Below are 19,921 nucleotides of genomic sequence, written 5' to 3' on the forward strand. Positions count from 1 at the left end.
TTCAGCCAATACAAGGAACAGAATATGAAGGGAAGCTTCTGATTTGAGACTCCACCTGCAGGAAGAATTGACCCATGTGCCTCTGATTCTACATTGATCAGGAAATGTTAGGGTAGAGCATTTTAAAGCCTTCTTTATTTCTAAAATGTCTGAAAGTAACAGAAAAAATGTGCTTATAAAAGCACTTACTGTACGTATAGCGTTAACATCCCAGCGGAGAAGAGAAAGAAGGCGTAACCTATAAAAGAGAGGCAAAAAATAAATCTCTCCTGAGATCTGAGAATTGCCATTTTATTCCCCTTATTTTACTGTTTGGTCAGAGGAAAGTAACCAGTTGCTTTACAGCTGCTGCTGAACCACAACTCCCAGTATCTAACTTAAATCTGCAGTTCATACAACTGAAAACCAAAATCCTGTTATTTTTTTAAGGCCTGTCGCGAAATGCAGAAAAATAAAGACAGACACACACATATCTGACAGTTGTGTTATATTCTATGTACCAGAGTGTATAAATAATGTGACATAACACAGGTAGATCCGAGAGACAGAAAATCCGGATTAACAGTAAATCTTCAGAAAAAACAATACACTGGAAAAAAAAACAGCTTTTTAACCATTCTGCTGCCAGAAAGATTGCCCCCTCTATAGCAGCAGGACTCAGCCCTATAATGGAATGTGCCAATTTTCATTAGGAAAACAGTGGTGGAAGCTGAATAAGGAGCATAAGAAACACCTTCCCAAAAGTCATAAAATTCTGCGTACCGTATATTTAGTTAAATATAGACATTTGTTATTTATACATAAAATCACTTGAATAAAACTAGAAATGATTTAGTTCCACTAAAAACTCATTTTAGGTAACCGCATGTCTGTTGCTTGTCCATTTCCTCCACGTTACGTTTCTTTTGTATACAATGTTAGTCACCCCCAGGATCAACAGATTTTCCATATTATACTGCTTTCTGGAGAGGAGATGTAATACGGAAAAAAAAAATATATATATATATTGTTCTATTATCATTTTCTCACGTCCTTAAGCCTACAGCATAATGGATAGAGATCCATTCATTGTATCATTCTGCCTTGCGGCTTTCCTCGCAGTTTATTATCCCGCTACAGGGCGGCCAATCTGAAAACCCCCCCCGAATTCTCTGCTTTTGAACAGGAATGGCAAATAAAAAATAAAATAATATTAATTACAAAAAGAAAAAATAATATATATATATATATTTATATATCTATCGAACGACTGGCACTGTTACATATTCTTTCCAGGCCTATCTGAACCCAGACAGCACCATTTTCTAAGTCCTCCTCCCATGAGCCAGTTACAGCTCCACTTAAAACTGCCGACGTCAGAACCAGCAGCCACCTTGGAAATGTAGGAAATCCTCCTGGCATTACAGGATAAGAGTTACTGTGTCATCCAGCTGCTTTATGCTTCCCACCGCAGCAGCCACACATCTCACCACAATGGTGACAGGCGCGCAGCGGAGGGTAGCAGCACATACAGGGGGCTATAAAAGATAATGTGATTAGAGCCAGCCAGCGCAGACACAGGTTTTCATCAGAGGCGTCACAAGAGCATGGGTCGGAATAATCTCCTTCAGAGTCTGACATGCAGTGGTAGAGCATGCTCTCAGCGCACAGCATGCAGCTGACCTGGTAAATGCACCTCTGGATGGGGTCTGGTGCATCCTGGCACTTCCCCCTTCCATTCTCCTCATGGTTAAATCGTTCCTGGCAGTATACACATCTTGACCGTTCTCCATCCTCTTTTTTTCTTTTGGACTTTTTTAGAGAGGACGTTGGCTGAATCTTACAAACGTCAGCCGTTTTTGGCTCCTTAAAAGAGTCTCTGCCATTGGCTGGGGAATAGAGATAGCTGGGCTTTTTACTGTCTGTCTTGGTAAAGAGCGTAACATCTTCTGGTTCCTCCCGATCAGCATCATTCCGAAAGATGTCTGGGTGCCGGTAATCCGCATAGCGACGAATGATCATGTCGCGAGGGTTAATGCGGACTATTTCATCTTCGTCCTGGAAGCTGACATGTCGAAGTGGCTTGAGAGGAACCTAGACAAAAGAAATAGCACAGGTTACAGCCACATGTAACTTTATTATATTCACATAGCTATTATACCCCTACATCTGCAAAAAGCAGCTCTTGGGCATTTCAACTGCATGGAGATATGTGGTGCATGTATACCAGGAGTCCCCATACTTTACTAATGCGGGGTCTACTTTAAGTGATATTGTCCCATTATAATCTACATCCATAATATCACTGTTAGCATTCTGTTCCATGGAAAATATTACTTAAATATTATATTGATTTATAAGAGACTTTATATTACTACATTTAAAAAAACAACTATTTCTTAATCTTGTAATCTTAATAGAATAAATATCTGAATGACAAGAATAAAACAGAAGTGTAATTTAGACAAGCTGTTTGTTGACAGTGTCTTGAGATCTACTGATCACCAACTAAAGGTCTACTGGTAGATCCCGATCTAACTTTTGGACCCTGACGTATACCATCAATATAATATAACAGAAATAAAAACCTACAGCGTATTTTATTAGAGGGAAGTCGTTATGTAGGGTAAATTTAAACTACAGATACATCAAGCCTATTTAAAGTATCTGTCCCAATCTCTATTTTTCACAGGGGCAGTTAGGGATTAGGGGTTTGCATCAAAATATTATTGTATCCGTATCTAGAAATCTGATTCTATGCATTGATGTATACAATGGTAACATTTTAACACACAGAACTATGCTTGGCACCAAAAGTATTTTAATTTTTCCTACACTGGAAAAATGTAATGGAGGGGCAGATATATATAACAGACAGAGGTAGTGTTTGTATTTTTTTATTAACATGTATTTATATAGCACCAACATATTTCGCAGTGCTGGTAGTAGCTAGTATCCACATTTGGGAGGGTAATATATATATACATATATATATATATATACGTATATATATATATATATATATATATATATATACGTATTATATATATATATATATATATATATATATATATATATATATATATATATATATATATATATATATATATATGAAATGCGGCTAATGGTGAATGATTACATGGTTTCTAGCCAGGGTATAACACACTGAGACTTGGGAATGCCACTCTAGCGGTTTTCACCTGGTTGTGGAGGTAGGCTCTCCTTGGGTTCGGATCAAATGGGGAGGGTCTGATGACAGAGGTGCGATACAGTTCGTCAATTGGTATAGAGTCGCTTCGGAAAAAGTGATCGTTGTTATGAGTGCTGTAATGGTCTTCTTTGTTCACCTGAACAGGAAACACAAAGGTACAACTCTTATAAAGAACTCTAACTAGCTTAAACAAGTTAAATTGCTAATTATCCTTTAACAGTGTGCATATGGTTCTGCTTTTTTTATCATGTAAACACAAATATTCAGACCATGGGCAACAAACACATATATAATATAAAAAAAAAAAGCCCTACAACTACTGCTCTATATCTTACACTGCCTGCTTGTTCCATAAAGGAACAGTAACAACAAAAAATTAAGGTGTTTTAAAGTAATTAAAGTATAATACACTTGTACTATTGGTGTGTGTGTGCTTTAGAAAGACTACTATAGTTTATATAAACAAGCTGCTGTGTAGCCATGGGAGCAGCCATTCAAAGCACAGGCTACATAGTAGATAACAGATGAACTCTGAACTCTGCCAATGTGTTCCACTACAGAGCTTATCTATTATCTACTAAGAAGCCTGTGCCTTTTCTCCTTTTCCAGTGCTGTGTAGCCCCATGGCTACACAGCAACTTGTTTATATAAACTATAGTAGTCTTACTAAAGCAAACACTGACTGACTGTTACAGACTCATACTCATGGATGGTGTCCTCTCTCAAAGGGAATTCATGGCCCCCTCCATGGGACCTGACTGTTGGCCCAAGGGCAGAATGATCCATCTTTTTAGGTGGACAGATTGGGCAAAAACTGCCAGATAACCAGTTCTTGTTGTTTCTGGACATCTTAATGTACTAATTTTTACACACAGCAACATTGCTTTCAATGATCTTCTATATTCAGTTATTGGGGCTCTTTTCCCAACACTATACACATTTATCCCATGCAACAACCTTTAGCAAGCAATTAGCTTTGATTTGTTTATTGGATATAGTAAAATGAAAGCAAATCTCCGATTGCATGCTATGAGTTACTCAACTGCACAGAGTGTGCCCAGTGATATTAATGAGCCCCACTGTGGGTTATTTCCCAACCTAAAGCAATGCATGCGTTTTTAAGAGTGCAATTTATGCTAACAATGCTGCACTCACTGGAATTGAGACACTGACCGGATTGGAATGTAGTGCATGGTAACCATATACTGATCGTCCATGGTTATATAACCCTATTAATCTCTCTTCATACTGGGCTGATTGTTATAGACTGATATCTTTATTGCGTGCTAGCTGCTGTATACTCATCTCTCCATATTGTAGCTATTCTCTCACTGCTGAGCAGTAATTCATTCAAGCAAAATCAATAATTTTTTATAAAATATTCAACGTTCCAAAACTTTCTGCTGATAAGTCAGACTTATTGTCACTGCATATTATTTTACTGTGCTATCTGTTGTGTACATACAAACATATTTGATGTCTACTAGAGGGTGCATTATAGTATTCTTCATTATTTCAACAGTAGCAAGGTATTCTGCAGCACTTTTGAGAAATTATACATCATTCTCCACTTAAAAGTACATAGCAATCCATCACATTTGAACACACAATGGTAGATTTTATCAGAAACCTGTATTTTTTGGAGTGTGGGAGGAAACCAGAGTACCCAAAAGAAACCCACACAAGTACAGAGAGAACATACAGACTCCTTGCAGGTAGTGCCTTGTCTGGAATCAATTATTCTGCCCTTGGACCCCAGCGCTGCAAGGCTGCAAATGCTAACAATTTCACCACCTTGAGTACACAAGTGACATCACGAAGCTCTGTTTAAAGGACAGACTTTACAAGGTTTTCAGTACTTTATGCATATTATACGACAATAAATGAAATATAAACAACCTACAATAGGTTGCCCTAAATGGGTTGAGCCAAAGGTTATGTGACCAACCTGCAGATGGCCAAATGGTCAATTTGACACATTTAGCAATCCATGCAGGTGGTCAAACAGTACTTCCTTATCTTGAGATGACAGCCTGAATGAGTAGATCTAAAAAGAAAAACAGCTGCAGCTCTTCTTCTTCTGCAGATTTATCAGCAAAGGATGGGGCCCGGTAACATTTACACCCACTATTACCTGAAAACGTACACACCTTATCCCTTCTCCATGTCACACATGCACACTTTAGACTACACTTTCTGTTAAAGGAGAACTGAACCCTAAAAATGAACGTAGCTACAAATGACATATTTTATATACTGAACTTATTGCACCAGCCTAAAATTTCAGCTTCTCAATAGCAGCAATGATCCAGGACGTCAAACTCGTCACAGGGGGTCACCATCTTGGAAAGTGTCAGTGGGCTCTTAACAGCTGTTGAGAAGATAAGCTTAGGAGTCATCGCAAATTATCAAGCAGAAAATGAGGTTGGCCTGTAATATAAGCTGATGCTACAAGGCTGATTATTAAATGCTGATGCTAGTTGCACTGGTTTCTGTGCTGCCATGTAGTAATTATCTGTATTAATTACTAATCAGCCTTATATTGTGACATTTCTATTCTATGTGTACTGTATCTTGTGAGTCGGTCAAGCTCAGTAAGTGACAGCAGCACAGAGCATGTGCAGTGAAGCAGCAGAAAAGAAGATGGGGAGCTACTGGGGCATCATTGGAGGTACAGATCTACCCTTCTAAAGGGCTGTGCTTGCCTTGGGCTGATACAGAACCCCAAAAATATAATGTACAACATTTCTAACTTATTTCTTTAGATAAGCTTTAGTTCTCCTTTAAATCATGAACACACACTTTCATTACATTAACCCCTTTCCTCCTGCACCCCAGATTTCCCCTCACTCCCTCTACCAGCGTTCCCTTTAGGCTTCCAAACATCTTAAAATCACTCTGAGGTCCTGTAACCGCAGTCTGGAATAGTACAGAGTTATAGGAGAGTCTGGCATCATCTGCACCTTGCTCACTGCCAGCTTTTAATGCACTTCGGAAATCTGCTTTCTCCCAGCTGCTGGTAGAACAATTATGGTACTGTGGTTGCTATGAGATGGGTCTGATTTCTCCCCAGCCCCCACCTGAAGCCACAGTTCTGTGCAGGGGCAGGCAAGTCTAAGAAAAAGCTATAAAAATGTCTCCAGCTGCAGAAATTGCAGCCAGATGAGAGTGAAGTTGGAGGGGGAGAGGGAATGAAACTGTTCCCTCCCAACCCTATCGCAGCACTCAGAATGTTCATCCTCTTATAATTAATCATTCTCAGAAAACTTCCAGTGTAACCGAAGGGCAGAGACCCTTTTAAGGGACAGCGGAAACAATGATACTGAAGATACAGGGATGCACAAATGTGCCATTAGGAAAAGGCAAACATGCAGATATATTCACAAGAAGGAACAGAGTTATAAATTGATTTGATTGAATGGGACGCAGAGTCTTAAGTATCAAAGCAAAGATCAGATGATATCACAGGGTAGAAACACATGAGAGACACTTGGGTCTTAGGTTCAACTCCAGCCAGGGCACGATCTACAAGGACTTTGAATGTTCCCATTGTGTTTGCATGGGTTTCCCCAGGTACTCTAGTTTCCTTCCACACTCAAAAACATGCAGGCAGGTTAATTGGCTCCTGATAAAACTGAGCATAGCATGCATGTATGCAATAGTGATAATGAGCTCTGCGGAATAGGTTGATGCTATATAAACAATAACAAAGTGCAACCAATGGATGGCATCCATAATAAAGGAGGAAACCAAAATATAGAGACAGGACTATCAGAACATATGTAAAAACCATTTGTCTCCATAATGTGGCATGATGAGGGATCTATTTGGAATGTAGTTTGGTACACTGGATATCAGCTGGAAAATAGGCGTGCTTGAAATGTCCCAATCTGCCAGTGACTGATTTCCATCTATGCATGTATATCTTATATAGCACCACTTCTTTATGTAGATCACAGTAATTGTACACTCGGGGGTGGGGGGGTCATTGCAAGAAATATAAATATATAAATAATACACAGTTACAAAGATTAAGGGCCACGTTAAGAGAGGATGCCCCGCAGAGCTTACAATTGAAGTAGTAGACGTATAAAAATATACAACCCTCTATATACAAGAGCATCAATTAAAATGGCCCCTGTGTCATTGCCTGCACATAAGCAAATAAATAAACCATTTTGTGTCAATGTACCCTGACAGCAATGTATTTTTATGGATGTTGCTCCTGTGTGAATGTATGCCGACTGACTTCATGTCAGATTGCTTGTTAGAAACACAGCACATACCTGTGGTCCATCCTCAGAAGCTTCTGACTCTCCATGGCAAGATGCGGGTAAACCTGCAAGTAACATACAAAACATTGTAAGGAAAATGCTGCTTATATGAGGTTTTCATATGTAGCATTCATATGCATTCACAGAGCGACCTCGCCAAACGGATCTCCATATGTATGGCCAGCAATATCAGGCTCTATCATAACGAGGATGAAACGGGCTGTTGGAATCGAGGCCCGGATCAACAAATTGATGCAGTCCTCAATCTGATTGGGATTTTAAAGACCGCCAATCTAAATCTGGCCAGCTATCGATCGGGGAAGCCCATTGGAGGGCCCCATACTGGGCAATTAGCTGCCAACTTATTTCAAGTTATAGAATGACTAATTCTAAGCAACTATTCAACTGGTCTTCATTTCTTCTTTTTTATAGTTTTTGAATTATTTGCCTTCTTCTTCTGACTCTTTCCAGCTTCCAGATGGGTCACTGACCCCATTTAAAAAACAAATGCTCTGTAAGGCTACACATTTATTGTTATTGCTACTTTTTTTTTATTAACCATCTTTGTATTTAGGCCTCTCATATTCATATTCCAGTCTCCTTTTAAAATCAGTGCATGGTTGCTAGGGTAATTTAGACCATAGCAACCAGACTGTGGAAATTTCAAACTGGAGAGCTGCTGAATAAAAAGCTAAATAATAATAAAAAAAATTAAAACCAACTGCAAATTGTCTCAGAAATTCAAATTCTACATTATACTAAAAGTTAATTCAAAGGTGAACAACCCCTTTAATCCGCCGGCAGTTTATATCTGCCTTTAGACTTGCCACTACTGGGTATTCATTGACCTACATGAATAAACACCTTTACAGAGAAGTTAACTGACTGTATATCAGTGTATGATGTTCTTATCATGGAAAGGGAATACACAGTAATTAATTTGAGACAGCACAGCTAATGGAAAAGAAATAAGTTACATTAGAGACGGCTTCGGAGGGCACAGTCAGTGCTAGAAGTCTTTACAGACTTCATTGTTATTCCAGAAGCAGGTTCAGGACTGGCTGGGAAACAAGGCTGCGCTGCATTAACCTTAAAAAATGTTTGAGGAAGGGAGGAAATTGGTGGAAACTGGCACAAAGAGTAATGCTCATTGTTAATGTCCTAAGGAGAGTGAAGGGAAGCTTTATTGTAGCTACTAAGCCCAGTAACAGAAAGCCACATTTGCGCTCTAATGGAGCTGATATTTATGCCAACTGAACTGTTCTTAGGGGAAAGCATTTTGTGTCCCACCATGCTGCACTAAGAAGTCAAGGTGTACACGACCAGTAGCCCTTTCCTTATTATACACTATATACTGAGGAACACTCACCAAATCTGACATATACTGAGTAAAATGACTGACAGTATGCAAAGTTCCATACATGCATGGACTGCCCTATAGATAATGTGTATGACCCACTTAACCCCTGTGCTAAATCAAAGAAGAAACAGAAGTTTAAATTAGAAGAAAACTATGGTAAAATCCGGGCCCTCAATGGACTCTCAAAGCCCCAGGGGCTGCCCAAGGGCCCACAGACTTCTTATTTTAGGGCATTATCATATTAGTATAATTCAGTTACTGAGCATGTGACATGTTAAATAATTGTCTACATTATTTTGACATATTAATGTCAATATATTTTCTACCTAAAGCTGTAACGTAGAGGTAGCTGAACTCCAAGGGAGCGCACAACGTACAAAGTATATAGTGTAGTAAATAATGTAAATCAATCAAAAGTACACAACGTAATTGATTTACATGGTTTACTACACTATATACTTAGAATGTCGTGCGCTTGCTTGTAGTTCAGCTACTTCTACGTTTGAGTTTGGACTGCTGAACAGAGGGGAGGAGTTAAGAAGCTGCAATTGCTTGTTCGAACATTGACCTCAAAGATCGTGTTAAGCTCAAAAAGTTTACAGACTGGTATATGTGTCTAATATATGTCTAAAGTTGTGTTGCCCCTTTTATTTTCCCCTTAAAAGACAGAATGGTATGGCTTGTTGGCCTATTATCAGCACAGTGGAAGCTGCCATCTTGTTTGCCTTATCTAGTCTAAAAACTCCCGGTAACAAAACTAACATGAGCAGCCCTAGCAGTCAAGACAGATGGTGCTGTTGGAAAACTCAAAATAGGCGAAGACCCACAAATAGTAAATGCAGTAGCAAAGTTAAATTTTTAAGCAAAATTAAAAAAATATTTATTAGGCCTAACGCATTTTGTGCCAAATGGGAACTTTCTCATAGGCTCATAGATGGTGCTGGTGCTCACATATCTTGACAACTCGCACTTATATGCATGTATACTAGAAGGGTGTACTCACAACATTACATGTGCAGACAAAAAGCTGTATTTTTTACATTTACGTAGAACTGGTTATCACCATAGATGACCTATATGATGTGTCTCATGGTTGCTGCGTCTAGTATAATGGTACAAATCACTTAATTTAGCCTAGGTCTTAGGGTTATTTATCCTCTGGAGTCCCCTGACACAACAATACCTTGACACAGGTCTTCAATGGCACGACGTATTCCTCTATCAAAAGCTCGGGCGTCCGCTGGACTTTGGAACGTAAGGCCGAACTTCTTGTCTCCGATTTTCCAGTGATGGAATGTAGGGGTAACTTTGTTGTAGACAAGATCCCTCCTGAGCACACATTCCAAGACCACCTGTGGAAAGAAGAGATGTCACAGACCTGTAATCAACACGGAAACATCTGACTCATGTTAACAAACCTGCGCAGAGCCCGTAATAACTGTGCTTACATCCCAGGAACATCTGGAATGTTCTTACAGTTCCTTCTTTGAACTAAATGAATAAAATAATTGAAGGAAAAAGCAAATCCCAGCTGCCATGTCACCGAGAAATTGGAATGAAGTACTGAAGCATATGTGAAACAATGGCTCACGCACAGCAATGGGCGACTGACAGCACAACTCATCATACATATCTTAGCAGAATCTATTATACAGAACTGAAAACACTATACAACAGACTTAAACACTTCTTATGGGATCCTACAAACAGCCAAATGCCAGCAGGATTCTTAGTAAAATATAGATGTAGGGGATCTGTTTTCCAAAATACCTGGGATCTGGGGTGTTCCAGATAAGGCATGTTACATTAACTTGGATCTCCATACTTTGCTTAAAATATTACAGGTTTACGGTACAAAACATTGATTCAAACTGAAACAGAACTGTCATGGGCCCTACCCGAAAGAGTTTATAATCTAAATAATCTAAATATGAAGATGATTAACAAAAATGCAGATGGGTGATGACCCCTATCAGCTACTGTATGGGCTTACTGGCCAGAATGCTCAAATCTGATAGGATGCTTGGGTGAGCCATTTACAGAAACTGACTTGGATTGGAGCGATTCTCCCACTGTCAAAAGCTGAATAGTCTGGTTGCCTGACATTAAGCTTCATATATTAGCTGTGTTTCTTTAAAATTCGATGTAACCATTCAAGTGCCGAAATGCATGCAGACAGGCAGCACTACATACTGTGCAAGTTTGGTTAATACAATTATATGCGGGTCTTAACTACACAAGTCACATTATCATCCACCATACAGTAAATAGCAGATGCAGGTAATATATGGTGAAACTTGTCCGTCATGCTTGTCTAAAGAGATCTAAAATAAATGTCCTCCTAACTGAGGGTGTTTTATAACTTTTCATGCCTGCTTAACTAGAATTAGCCTTTAAGGTGTGTAAGAAATATAAATAAAACATATAATAACAACAACCCTGCACACACTGTACAATACACTGCTTGTGGTACAAGCATGGAACAGAACACAAACACTTCCCTGTACAGTATTCTGCACCCCTGGAATTCTAGCCCAGTTTATATCCAGGCTTCGTGTATCGGTATGATTACATTTCCCATAGGAAGTTTGCTTGGAAAAAGACCAGATGCGAGCAGCTGGAGAAAGAATGCAGAACACAAGGTTCAATATGGCGGAATGTGTGTCTGTGCAGTGTGGGCCACATGAAATACACATCACACTCATTGGGTCTCAGGAGGGAACAGAGGAAACAGACAAATTCCTAAAATGTGCAACAGTACTTGCGTTAAGAATTTACAGACAGACCTGTAACAAAGCAGAGGAGTACATACATTTAGTGACAAACTAACATTTGCACAACAAAATCACTTGGATACCAGCACACAACACGACACTAGCAACTATACTGGGACAGCTACAGGTGTAAATTAAGATGGCTATACACAGTGATATCCACTCATTTTTCAACAGTCTACATTCTGTATTGCCTTCTGGTTTAGGGCCCGAACTACAGACAGACAAAGTAGATGTAGTTCTGGTCATGCGCCATGAGCTGAGTCTGGGCTCTTGGTAAATATGAAGAGTAGAGTAGGGCTACAACATTAGAATACCATTCTTGATAAGTCCCTTTGTTTATTTACTTGCTGACCGCTGTATTTTTTTTTGTACAAACTAAATTTTTTGTCAATATTTATAGCACATGCAGATGAGTTTTGGTGTCATTAATTTTTCCATGTGCCACAAGAAGAGCAAATGCCAAAGAGAAAAGTAGTTCTCAGCACCCACATACATAGGCTTGATAAAGGAGGGGTCCGAAACGTTGCCCCTTTGTGATGTATACTTTGGGCTTCAAATAAATCACTGTTTGGATACAATTACAATTTACAGGTGTGCATCCGAGTTTCTTTTGCAAGCACCCACATACATATCAACTTCCCCGGGAATTACAAGGTTTTGGCTCCCCAGACTTCCGTCTCTATATGCCTCTCCCCCGTTTTTTGTTTCCTCCATGAGTTAGAGGTGCACATGCACAATGATGTGAAAGTGGCTGTGAGCATGCACATTGAGCATCTTGAGATATCCATAGGGCCCATCCAATCGGCCACACCAATACGTCATGTTTTGTGGTTGTTGTCCCACAAGATGCCCATGCACTATTAGCATTATTGATGTATGCCTAATAATACACTGCATGCTGCAAACAGGATAAAAATTGGATACATTTTGTGCTCGGAGTCTAAAAAAAAAAGTTTAATTATCTGATTAAAATGGAGTCTATGGGAAATGGACTTCCTATTATTTGGAGCTTTGTAAATACGTAACAGGTTTCCTGACAATGAATCCCAAACCTGTACCAACGTGACATGACTTACTATTAATTGTACACATTTCAGAATGAGAAAAACACTGGGAAATTAGAAAAAATATGAACTTTAGGAAAAGGAAAAAATGTTATTCAAAGTTGAAAAATTTCCAGCTGTTGGATGGGGATCATTGACCCCAGCAGCCAAAAAAAAAGTATTGCTATGTGAAGCTATAATTGTATTGTTAATTTTGATTACTTATCTTTATATTCAGTCCCTCTCCTATTCATATTCCATTCTCTCATTTAAACTACTGCCTTGTTGCTAGGGTATATTGGACCCTAGCAACCAGCTAATTGCTAAAATACTAAACTAGAGAGCTGCTGAATAAAGATCTAAATAAAATTGCAAATAATAGTATAATGACTGTGAATGTCTACATCATACTAAAACTAAATTTAAAGGTGTTTAAAGTGGGCAGATTAGTAGATTAATTAGATTACCCACCATAAAGACAACAGTGCACACAGTCCAAGTCTCGATGTGTCCATAGGAGCATCCTGTACAGATCCTATTACATTGGATGATTTTGTGCCATCAGCAATACGATTTCATTACCAAATTCAATGTCATTAATGAATACGTTATAAAGATATAACTCTAGGACAGAACAAGGACATGCATTGGATATAACCCCACTACCACCCCACTTAAAAACACAGTTAAAATTTGTAGTACACATAGGGGAAGATTTATTTAAAAAAAGACCTAATGCATTCCCAGCAGTGTGAATTTTATTTAATTTATTATTAACACTTTCCTGGCCTTACAGCATTTACTCATCTCTCCAGCTGGCGGAAAAACACCCAAACATACCTTTAATCTGAATAAATGGCGATTGCCACATGTATAACAGTTTACAAGTAGCGTACTGCAGTAATCGTAAGATTTTGCCAGACTGACTCTCACGAAAACTGTTTTACATGTTGCAATTTATCTGGATTGGAAGTTATTACAAAGCACCCTGTCTGCCATCATCCTAAGGGTTTGGGTCCATAATCTCCTCTAATGCACTAAAATCTTCTCCTTCTGCTGAAAATATAATAAATTCTAAACCAATATTGGGCCACGAAGCTGATTCTGAGATGCAGGGGCTGATTTACAAACAAAGGTGCTACATTGTACCAGTGCAGTTGCTCATACCAATCATAAACTCTTTGATTTTACTTCCTAACTGGCAATAGACTGATCACAAACTGCACTTGTGCAATTCAGTTCCTCGGTTAGAATGGTGGCTCAGTGTGTGTCGCACTTCTGTCTTGCACTTCTGAGATTGATTCCACTGTGGTTATATACAGGTATGGGACCTATTAGTGCTCGGGACCTCGGGTTTTCCGGATAACGGGTCTTTCCGTAATTTGGAACTTCATACCTTAAGTCTACTAGAAAATCATGTAAACATTAAATAAACCCAACAGGCTTGTTTTGCTTCCAATAAGGATTAATTTTATCGTAGTTGGAATACTGTTTTATTATTACAGAGAAAAGGAAATCATTTTTAAAATGTATATATATATATATATATATATATATATATATATATATATATATATAATGATAATTAAGTCAGCCCTATAATTTGGGTCGACCCTGATTTCCCAATACATATTAGATACATAGTAGGAAACACAGAGCCAGTCCTTGTCCCTTTGTAACACAACGAGCTGAGCACCCAGTAAGCGCATGCTCTCGACTGACTGCAAAGTGAGCGGGTTAATTCCGAGGTGACAGTGAGCTCACATGAAACATGGCTATTGCTTCCTGCAGACTGGCTGGAGCCCAGAGCAGGAAGGTGACAGCAATAAGGCAGGATGTGAAGAGCTAACATGACCTGACACCGTCCCACACTGATATGCTTGCTGCTCCCGGGAGGAGGCCTCTTTACCTCTCTTCAAAAATCAATACTGCTGCTGCCTCCAGAGGTCACATTCCTCTCTCCTTCAGACTACGACATAGCCATAGAGCGGAAAGGGAATAACCTCCAGGAGACAGTCCCCTTCATCACCTTCTACTCTCCTGAAGATTCATTCCTGTCTCCCAGCCTCAACAAATACAGTAGTCTGCTGCACACTGTTTGCTCATGCTCTTCTGGGTTCCTTCTGCCCCTGCTAGCACACCTCTCTCCTTCTTGTTAGGAATGGCACTCTCTTGATAATATGGACAACTTTACTTATTTTTCACATCAAAGGGAAAACCGTAACAATAATTCCTAACTCAATAACCCATTAGTTCAGCACCAATTGCTTTTATTTTTTTTTTGTTTGGACAAGTGCAATTAGAATAATGCAGAGCTGTGGAGTCGGAGTCGTGGAGTTGAAAGTCATTTTGGGTATCTGGAGTTGGCAAAAATGTACCGAATAACTTTATATTGCAATTAAAAAAAATACAATATGCAATGTCCTATTTAACAGATAATAGTCCTAATAAAGTACTTCTCCGCTGTAAGAATAAAGCCCCGTGTGCAGCTGTTTCACTAGTGTGAAGTCCAGCTGAAGGATCTGGCAGAAGTAATTCTGTTATAAGAACAATACGTTAGTTAATTTTGGATTGTATTTAACGGATATTCAGCAACTATATGTCAGGGTCAATTAATATTGATGATGTTTAAGATTTTCCAATTGTTTATGTAGTTTAACTTTGATTTTTCTTTTAGAATAAAAAACGCACATGGTTTGTAATTTTTGAACTGGTAAAGTTGTTTCAGGTTTCTATAAATTCTATAGCTATTCCTTTTAACCTTATTGTTTTAATTTTTGTCTTTTGTCTAATCTTTAGGTATAAGGCATGTCTGTAGTCAAACTTGAACAGTACCCTCATTTATGTTGGCAGTGAGAGGCTTGGATGGTCAATAGGGTAGTGCGTCAGCTTCCTAACCAGTAGTTCTTTGGTTTGTTCACAAAGGCAGACACCGTCTTCATATAGCTTTACAATTGCTGAGCTTTGGCAGTGATAAAATGGAAAATACATTAGTATAGGAGTCGGAGGTACCATAAACTGAGTCAGAATCAACGGATTTATGTGCACATATATGTACACAGCCCTGGAATAATGAAAGCAAATGCTGGGTGGTTGCAAAGTGTTATTTGTAGTGATGGGCGAATTTATTCGCCAGGCGCAAATTCGCGGCGAATTTGCGCGATTCGCGGCTGGCGAATAAATTCGCGAAACGCCCGCGAAAATTCGCCGAAAAAATTCGTCAAAAACGGGCGCCGGCGTCAAAAACGAGACGCCGGCGCCGTTTCGCGAATTTTTCGCAGTTTCGCGAAATTCACTAATTTTTCGGCGAAGCGAAACGGCGCAAATTCGCCCATCACTAGTTATTTGCACTGGAGCACAACTAAAGATTTGTTTTGTATAATTTGACTTACAGACACAAAATTGGCCACATAGGGGCCCAAGATCATCCTGGCTCTGACTAAAGGTGGCCATACACGGGCAGATTAAAGCTGCCGATATCGGTCCTTTAGACCAATTCGGCAGTTTATCTGCCCATGTGTGGGGGCTCCCGTCGGGGTCCTCCCGATCGATATGTGGCCAAAAATCAGGCAGATATCGATCGGTCAACTTTGATTTTTTTTTTTTACGATCCAAGACCGAATCAGCTAGTTGATGTGGTCCTGCGACCCGTCGTGCCCATTTGCAGCATTGTAATCCGAATACACTGATTTTATACCAATATATAATGCATTTCCCTGATTTTACATGTTCCCGGATTTTACACCATTTTGCTGGTGCGCTGAAAAATATAGAATAGGGGTTCTACTGTATTTCAAATTGATCCTGACATCCAAAAGTGTGGGTGCATGGGGGTGAATTATTAGGATCTCCTTGTACAATGCCATGGGCTGTCACTATTCATTGGGTCTGTGGGGGGGTGGGGCTTCTTGGGCCTCTGTTTATTTGAAATGCCAGGGTCCATCTTGAATAACAGCTAGGATTGCCACCTTTTCTGGAAAAACATACCGGCCTTCCTATATATTTATCTTTTTTCCCTATTAATAACATTGGGATCAACCATCATTTTTACTGGCCAGGCTGGTAAAATACCGGCCAGGTGGCAACCCTAATCACATCATGGACCTGTTCCTCAGTATTGTATTGCCATGGAAAGGCACCAATATCTGTTTCTGGTGTTCTGTCCAAGTTGCTTTTTGATAATGCTGCATATAGGTTTCAATTCTCACTGCTGCAAAGTCTCCTGCAGACTTCTTTCTCCTTCCCAGACATATGGTGTAATGGGAACAATGCTTTATTAACCTCTTTGCTTCCAGAGGCACCAACAACTTAGCAGCAAATAAATCAATGACAGGAGTTTCCAGGGATGCTCAGGCTGGCTTTTAAGCACTCAGAGTGCTGTCTGGGGAGGAAGAGAGAAAATGGAACCAGCAGACGGGACCTTTGGAGAGGAAACCTGCTTCTTACATTAACCGGAGCAATCCATTTACTGATGTGAAATCCTCATCAGACTTTAGCCAGTAAAGCAGTCACCCCTCCCTTAACTCAGACAGTTTATACCTCTCTTTCTTAATCAATATGCTGCAGTACAATTCCAGACCACCCTGCCCATACTCCTGAAGACTGCAGCACTTTAAGTAATGGAGCTCAGCAAAGAGGATTTTACACAATGGCTGAGTAATTTATTCCTTTTATAGTTAATATTATAATAAAACTTCATTAATCCTGCCACTCCGTGTAATAGGGAAGCATATCATTGCAATTTAAACCTGGTACTTTAAATTAATTTCAACATGATAACCCAGTGCTCAAAGCTGGCAAGTATAGTTATGATGTGGATCTACAAGTCTCTGCCAGTGGCTGGAAGGCGTAGAACTCAAATACCCTGAATTCTGTTGTGTTTGGGACATGTTCTGCACTTGGATATAAAGTATTACCACCATAAAATAACAGAGAGATACCTAAAACTGTGCAATATGTAAAGAATAGGAGAAGGGGATTATTTTTAATTGGTACAGCACAATTATTCTGATGATCTCTTTTTTGGAAACATACACCCAGTAACACAGTAATTTTAATAGCATAAAAAGAGCCTTAAATATCCTAGGGGGTACATAATTCACCAAATAATCTGCAGGATGGGCATTCTACAGTTACAGTATTTCTTTATAAACATTGTATTTTGATGTCAGCTACTGGCAGCAATATGGGCAAAATGGCAGACCACTGTCCATAGTTGCAACATGGACATACAGTCTGAGAAGCAGCAAGACAAGCTTTGTGTCAGGGCAATTGTTGCCACTGCTGCGACCACATATGCACGCTGCTGACAGTCAGTGGAAGTGCCATAAATACCTGAATGCATCTCTGGCTAATTCGATGCTGCTGAAATTGCAGCACAGCTATCTGGCAGACAGATGATTTTACCACCACCACCCAAAAGGGAACTGAACTTAAGGCTCTATTCCGTATGGGCTCCATGTATGTGCGTGAGTAAGCATATGCCCCAGATATGTGGTTTTTCTAAATACCTTTAGAGAAACAAAAATCAACTATATTTTAGAGTATCTGTCCATGGATAGTTGAGGTATAGAGCTCCCTACAAAACAATAATAGGGGGAATTTTGCCATTCCATACAGCCACGGCCTACACCATCTGTCTCAACTCCCTTCCTTCCCAGCAATGCTAAATGCCACCCACTGGCCCTGTTCTTAGTATTCACCCACATCAGCACAGTGATGCCAGAAGTGAGAGCTGATTCATGCCTGATCCTACAGCACTCTCCCACTAACAGTCTGTTTCCTTCTCTTCACACATTATTTTATGCCGGAGACAGCTCACTGTTGTCATGGAGACAAGCACTCGGCAACAAGCATGGAGACCAAGGACCAAAGACGCATTGTTCCAGGAGCCAAACTGAGGGTTGTAATACTGGCAGCCATAAAGCAACACAGAAAAATATATTAAAGAAAAAACACTCTGAAGACAAATAAAGCCATGAGTAACATCCGCAACCTACCAGAAAACCATTTGTTACATTCCTAAAGCAGCAAAGAATTCTATTATGCCTCACTGACACTAAGAGATTCCATCAGAGAGAAACACATAAAAAATAAATGCATCCCTTATTTTCTGCTTTAAGCCCTGGTGAAAATCCATCAAAATCCACAAAAACAAGCACATATATCAGAAATTACTAACTTCTTGGTGTTAAAGGGGTGGTTCACATTTAAGTTAACTTTTAGTATGTTATAGAGTGGTCAATACAAAGCAACTTTTCAATTGGTCTTCATTACTTATTTTTTTTACTTTTTTTTTTAATTATTTGCCTTCTTCATCTGACTCTTTTCAGCTTTTAAATGGAGGTTACTGAACCCATCTAAAAACAAATGCTCTCTAAGGCTACATATTTATTGTTATTGCTACTTTGTATTACTCATCTTTCTATTCAGACACTCCCCTATTAATATTCCATATACGCATTCATATCAATGTAGTAATTTGGACCCTAGCAACCAGATTGTTAAAATTAGAAACAGGAGAGCTGCTGAATAAAAAGCTAAATAACTGAAAAACCACAAATAATAAAAATGAAAACCAATTGCAAATTTTCTCAGAATATCACTCTCTACATCATACTAAATATTAACTCAAAGGTGAACAGCCCCTTTAATGGGGCAGAACATCTCCTTGTTAACATGAAATCAGTGAGTGTTGAACATACTTTTTGCCTATTGTTTTAATCACATATAATCTATGTTTCTGTCACCTCATTAGCTAAAAATGGGCAAACAAGACAATTGAAGCTCCTCAATGTTTGGTCCTTGCAAGGCAGATATGTAGACAAACATGAAGGAACTTCAGTTTTCTTGTTTAGCTCAAGAAATAACAAAATCCAATATATTTGTCATAATTGAAACAATGGTACCTTTGGCACAAGCCATATTAATTGAACTCAAGTTGAACTATACTGCTCCTTTAAAACCTGTGTCATACATTATTTACAGAGGCCTTCATTATCATTTTTTTTTAATATAGGTGGGAGATAGCATAAATAAAGCAAGATAAAACTGCATTTCATCCAGTGCCTCCCAAAAAAAAGTTGTCCTAGTGTCCACATTACCATAAGAAATGATAGAAATACTTCCTCAGTTATACAAAGCACAGGCATGGGAATAAATATAATATATAAATAAATAAATATAATAAAAGGTTTACTAAAATGCGAACACTTCTGTTGTTGTAGATTTTCTGCCGACATAGATATTAAATGTAAGCTGTTTCACAAGGTTTACTT

General features: G+C 39.1%; 1 protein-coding gene across 1 annotated transcript in view; it reads right to left on the bottom strand.

Moving 5' to 3' along the window:
- Nucleotides 1-470: 470 nt before the first annotated feature.
- The window catches only part of spred1.L (sprouty related, EVH1 domain containing 1 L homeolog), a 54,983-nt gene continuing 35,532 nt past the window's right edge, over nt 471-19,921 (bottom strand). The window contains 4 exon segments of the mRNA NM_001127805.1: nt 471-2,073; nt 3,180-3,326; nt 7,477-7,529; nt 10,008-10,176. Of these exon segments, the coding sequence (NP_001121277.1) occupies nt 1,423-2,073; nt 3,180-3,326; nt 7,477-7,529; nt 10,008-10,176 (1,020 nt within the window). The 3' untranslated portion in view covers nt 471-1,422.

The sequence above is a fragment of the Xenopus laevis genome, chromosome 8L (genome assembly GCF_017654675.1).
Source record: "Xenopus laevis strain J_2021 chromosome 8L, Xenopus_laevis_v10.1, whole genome shotgun sequence".
In the NCBI taxonomy this organism is placed as follows: domain Eukaryota; kingdom Metazoa; phylum Chordata; class Amphibia; order Anura; family Pipidae; genus Xenopus; species Xenopus laevis.